This window comes from Podarcis muralis, chromosome 10 (genome assembly GCF_964188315.1).
Source record: "Podarcis muralis chromosome 10, rPodMur119.hap1.1, whole genome shotgun sequence".
NCBI classification, from domain to species: Eukaryota; Metazoa; Chordata; class Lepidosauria; order Squamata; family Lacertidae; genus Podarcis; species Podarcis muralis.
Window position 1 is genome coordinate 39,436,032 of NC_135664.1, and position 6,000 is coordinate 39,442,031.

The 6,000-nt window shown below is 42.0% G+C and overlaps 1 protein-coding gene across 2 annotated transcripts in view; it reads left to right on the plus strand.

Annotated features, from left to right (window-relative positions):
* Positions 1-4,320, plus strand: part of TMTC3 (transmembrane O-mannosyltransferase targeting cadherins 3) — a 34,725-nt gene extending 30,405 nt beyond the window's left edge. For both annotated transcript variants that reach the window (XM_028746084.2, XM_028746083.2), the window contains 2 exons: positions 63-289; positions 1,514-4,320. In XM_028746084.2, coding sequence (XP_028601917.2) covers positions 63-289; positions 1,514-2,355 — 1,069 coding nt within the window. In that variant the 3' untranslated portion in view covers positions 2,356-4,320. The remainder of the gene's footprint in view (positions 1-62; positions 290-1,513) is intronic.
* Positions 4,321-6,000: the final 1,680 nt, after the last annotated feature.

Below are 6,000 nucleotides of genomic sequence, written 5' to 3' on the forward strand. Positions count from 1 at the left end.
AGCTCTGTGTCTTACTTTGTATTCAAAAGACGTCAGACTCATTGAGTTTGATTCCTCAACAGGGGCGAACTGCTTCTGAAAATGAACAAACCTCTGCAAGCCAAGGAAGCATACCTTCGAGCCCTCGAACTGGATAGGAGCAATGCAGACCTGTGGTATAACTTGGCAATTGTTTACATTGAACTGAAAGATCCGACGGAAGCTCTGAAGAACTTCAACAGGGCATTAGAACTGAATCCTAGTCATAAACTAGCACTATTTAATTCTGCACTACTAATGCAAGAATCCGGTATGTGTGTGTTCACTTAAAAATCACAAATGTATTACGTGCACACCAAGGGCTGTGTTATGTTTCTTAGGACTCAGCTATGCAGCTGCAAATATACAAATGTGACTCTAGATGATGATGGTGAGCTATGGCAAATTCAATATATTTTTCAAAACGTTTTTTTAAAAAAAACATTTCCACAGCGTTTTTTTATATGTGTGTAGATTCCACCTTAGCTTGACACAGAGCACATGAGTACAAAACAGTCCCTGAACCCCTTTAAAAGGTGCATGAGCAGGACAGTGTTTTATCTACACCTCAAAGTACAGCAACTACACCTCAAAGTATAGCAATTAATACAGTTGGCAGTGTTCAATGATGTCTCCTCCGCTGATAGAGAACATCAGTTGGTGAAGGAGTGTGTAAGATGAGTTCCAGTGATTTCTCTTCGTCCCTACCCCATGCCCTCCCTAAACCTGCTCCAGAGGGTGCTGGGACCATCCAGAACAGATTGGACTGGGCAGAAGTAGGAGTTGCCAAAAAAAAAGTCCTTTCCATCCATGGAGGAGACAACATTGAATTCTCATTCTTTTCAGTCTGCAACACCCTTGCATGGTTAAGTAAATCCTGAGTACTATTCCAGTTTAGATTTAATACTAATGTGAAATTACTCATGGCTTTGCCTACAGCATAAGTTTTTCTTTCTTCCCTTTAGGCTCAGTATTACCATAGCCCCCCCTAAACCCTCTTATTATTCACTGAGGGGTTCTGGTGAGTCTTTTATTCCTCCAGAACAAAATCTCAGACTCTTCTCATCGTAGGACAACAATGGACACCATGTGCTGTGTTTGACTGCCATTTTCTAGTTACTGAACCCCTCAGAATTCTGTATCCATGGCATTCACATCTCTCCTGTCATTAGTGACCTTGTAGAAATCACTTCCTCTTCGGGTCCAATTTTATGGGTCTGGTGTGCTGCAATGTCTTCCTGCAATGTCCTCCTTTTGCATTCAAACTCAGTTGCTGTCAGTCGTTCACTGAAGCTCTGTCTCTCCATCTTCCCATTATTATTATTATTATTATTATTATTATTATTATTATTATTATTGGAAAACAGAGCATGCACAGCATGCAGCTAAAACTACACAGTGATCACTTTCGTTTACAATATATTCATGCTCTGTATTGTCACAGCTGTGCAGCAAAAGGACAATTTCATAATACTTTCCCCCCTCTTTCCTTTAGGTGATGCTAGACTTAGGCCGGAAGCTAAGAAAAGACTTCTAAATTATGTGAAAGAAGAGCCTCATGATGCAAATGGCTATTTCAACTTGGGCATGCTTGCAATGGATGACAAAAAGGATGCTGAGGCAGAAACCTGGATGAAAAAAGCCATAAAGCTGCAGCCGGGCTTCCGAAGCGCTCTGTTCAATTTGGCCCTGCTTTATTCCCAGACTGCAAAGGAGTTGAAAGCTTTGCCAGTTCTGGAAGAGCTGTTAAGATACTACCCTGATCATACCAAAGGTTTGATCCTGAAGGGAGACATTTTGATGAACCAAAAGAAAGATATACGGGGAGCTAAGGAGTGTTTTGAGAAGATTCTGAAAATGGACCCTAACAACGTACAAGGGAAACACAACCTTTGTGTGGTTTATTTTGAGGAGCGGGACTTGATCAAAGCGGAGAAGTGTTTGGTGGAGACTCTGGCTTTAGCGCCGCATGAGGAATACATCCAGCGTCACTTGAGCATAGTCCGAAGTAAAATCGCTTTGCTCGGTACCGGAGAAGCAGCTAGCATTCCCGCGGAAAAGACGACAGCTTCGGAGGTAGGGAAAACTCCTCCTGAAGACTTGAAAGGGGCAAAAAACAAAAACTTGAAAGTGGCCAAAAATGAACAGAGGAGCTCTCGGACCACAAACAGTGACAGCAACAAAGGGCAGTCGAAGCCCAAGAAACAAGGGGAGAAGAACACCACAGACAAAGAGACGAAAAAGAAGTCTACAAAAGAAATCAAAGACATTGAGAAAAAAAGGGTTGCCGCTCTGAAGAGACTAGAAGAGATTGAGCGTATATTGAATGGCGAATAATTTCTTGGGAATACCTCCAGTGCCAGAGGTTTTTTGCACCTACTTCCGGGGTTCTGTGCGCCTGTGCGTCTTATGTTCAGTCGGTATGACTACTAGGCAGCTTTTGAATTTGGAAAGAATACTGAAACCATATCACCTTTAAAAAGGAAAAGCAGGAGAAGGCTGTTCCTACTACACAAAGAAATAATATGTCATAAAAATAATGGATTTTAATTAATGTTTTTGGTTTAGGGTATTGAACATAACTGACAACATGGGGATTTTCCAGGTACAGCACCTGCAGTTCTAATGCTGCTGTTGAGAACTGCAGGCCGACTCACAGGAAGCAAGCCCTGCTGAACTCCAGTGGTGCTTGCTTCAGAGTAAACCTGCTTAGGTCCAGGCTGCAAATGGCTAGCAATCAGGTATCTTCAGTTCTTCGTGTCCTCTAAAGAACTGTCAAGTGCTAGAAGGCAATTTTTTAACAGGGGTACCTCAGGTATGATGGCTTCCAGGCTGACTGTAAGGGAAATTCACTGGTGCAAATGATTTAGGAACGCAGCTTTCGTTTGGATAACTTTCTTTGCTTGGGTTTACTCATCAAGTCATTGGTGATTTTTATAGTTATTAAGTTATGCATCATACAGTCCATTTCTACCTACACCCTGGAATTACAGGCATTCCAGAATGTGTTGAAGGTTAACTAGGAAATATCACTCATGTTATGTATGTGCATGCATGCATTTTGTAGTTTTTTCAGTCCTGCACAGATCATATTAAAGGTGCAGTGGTCCGCTAAGCCGGGGGGGGGGGGACATCCCTGCAAAAACCCCACAGAGGTTTGTATTCAACAGTGACACTCAGTTGATGATAAGGGTTTCATCAGTGGAGCAGAGAGAGAAGCAATTTTCAACTGTTTTCCTTCCCCCTAAAGCCCCATCCTTCTGTCACCCACTGGGGTTTTCATTGGGAGGAGAGATTGCTGAAACTTGCTTGCCTTCCCATTCTGCCTTACTCCCAGCTGAGTGGCTCCACTGAATATTATTCAAGCTTATTGAAATTCTCTGCCCCTTATGCTATTTATTGCAATCCTATGGTGCTCTTACGTTTTAGAAACAAATGTGATTGTTTCTCAACAGCCCCCAGCCATGCTGTAGGGAATCACTTTGTGTGAATCCAGTGTGGAAAATTTTGTTGGTTTTCTTTTCCCCCTTTGCTTTTCAATTAATCAATATTTGTGGGGCATTCTGTGCTTTTCAGTTTCTCATAAATTGACTCCCAAAATTATATGGATTGCAAAATATCACTACTCATTATTTTATTTTTTGCAATCACTGTAAATGTGCTTTAAGTTTTTGACATAAACCAGTGCTTGTCTGTCTGCTGTTCAGGGCTGTTCTGCCATTATTAAGGTTGCAATCCTGCACTCACTTCCTTGAGAATAAACCCCACTGGACTTAATTGGGAAGATCCGTAGCTCAGTGGCAGAGCACATCATTTGCATGCAACAGGTCTCAATCAGCCCCTAACAGCTGTAGGGCAGGCTGGAGAAAACCACTTCCCCAGGACACTGGAGGACCACCTGATCAGCCTTCCCCAACCTTATTCCCTACAGGTGGTTTTATACTACAGCTCCCATAATCCCTGGCCATTGGTCATGCTGACAGAGGCAGATGGGAGCTGTAGTTGAAAACATTTGGAAGTACCAGGCTAGGGAAGGCTGTGCAGTAAAAGCACTTCCTGGTAGGAGAGAGCATGCAATGTGTGTGGATCATCATGTGTCCATAAAGCAAATTATGATGATCACACATACACATAATATATATTCCGTTTGGAAATGATGTGTAATCTCCAGATTCTGCATTGTTTCCAACCTTGAAAGACTGACTTCTGGTTTGATTGCTAACACACTAAATGTTTCACTTTTCATGTCAAAAGTTCTAGGGCTTTTAATTAAATATTTATTCAGTCTGCTAAGTTTTCAAATGGTTTCCACTAACGACATTGTTTTCTAAAATGAGTTAACCCAATTCCTTATGTGAAACATGGATTGAGAACTTCTGCATTTTATATTGGCGGCTATGCATTCCCCTCCCCCCATCTAAATATATTGTTGGATTGCCTAAAAAAATTGCTGCTTTTTGTTTTGTTTTACTGTGAGCTCTTCAGTGTGTTCAACACTGGGAAGTCAAGAGTAACTGATGCAAGCAAACATTTTTCATCTTGTATTTAAATTGATCGCATGAAATACCTTGGAATTAATTTAGTGCTCTGAACACTCAGGGTGGTTTGTTTGTTTGTTTGTTTGTTTGTTTGTTTGTTTGTTTGTTGGAAAAAGGGCAGCCACAAGACCAGACAGTTTGTGCAGACCAAAAAAGGATTTCAACTTTTACCATATCACAAACTGCATCTCAAGTTCCCGCAAGTGCAACAAAAAATCCTATGCTTTGGAAGGAATAAGAACAAAGGGCAAATGCTACCAGTCATTCACATCTAAAGTATGACCACAAAACACAACAATAATACATGTATTTCTTAATCCCTGGTTAAGAGTACCAGGATTCTATGTGCCAGTGACTTTTTATTCAAAGTAAGCAAGAGATAGTTTAGGCATCTGAAGGCTGGGCTTTCATTTATTCAAAGTATAGTTCAGCATACTTTCAGAAAGCTGTAGTTGAAGCTGTGTATATACCATATACACAGCTTCAACCACAGCTGTAGTATAAACACCGACAACTGGGAAACACTGGCCTGCAAGCGCTCCGATTGGAGAACAGTCTTTACCAAAGGGGTCATGGGCTTTGAAGATGCTCGAACTCAGGACGAAAGGTAGAAATGTGGTAAGGGGAAAGCACACCTTCACTGTGATCAACTCCCACCTGGAAACCTATGTCCCCACTGTGGAAGGACATGTGGATCCAGAATTGGCCTCCACAGTCACTTACAGACTCACTGTTAAAACCGTGTTCATGGAAGACAATCTTACTCGGCTATGAGTGATCGCCAAAGAAGAAGAAGATACCAACAGTTCAAACTTGGAAGCAGATTTTAGTGAAGTGAGGCCTTGTAGGGGCAAGTGACCTCTCCACCTGGATTTAGTATTTGGAGCATCTCTATTTAGAAAACTTTGTCCACACAGCCAGAAAAGGTAAAAAAGACCATCTCAAAAGGATCTGGACAATGCATATGCATGTGGGGAGCCCGTGGTCCTCCATCATCCTTGGCCACACTGGCTGGGAGCTGGAATGCAACAACATCCCTGACTTCAGCAAATCTCATATGACTTATCACATGATAGTCCTTTGATGCACAGAGCTAACAATCCCTGAGTTTCTGGGGAGGAGGTATTGCTGCTAAACCACTCTGAGAATTGTAGTTCTGTGAGGAGAACAGGGGTCTCCTCACAGTTTTCAGCATCCTTAACAAATGACTGCTCCAATATTCTTTGGGGGAAACCATGTCTGTTTAAAGTAATATGATACTGCTTTAAATGTGTTGTGCAGATGGACCCCCAGCCAGGTTTCAACCCAATAATTGTATTCAATGCCCGTGTTATTTGGCCTTGCAAAAATATTGGGGAATGCAACAACTTCCAGCATCTCTGGGATTAGGTAGGCAGTGAGTATTCCAAACTCAGTGTGTGTGTGTGTGTGTGTGTGTGTGTGT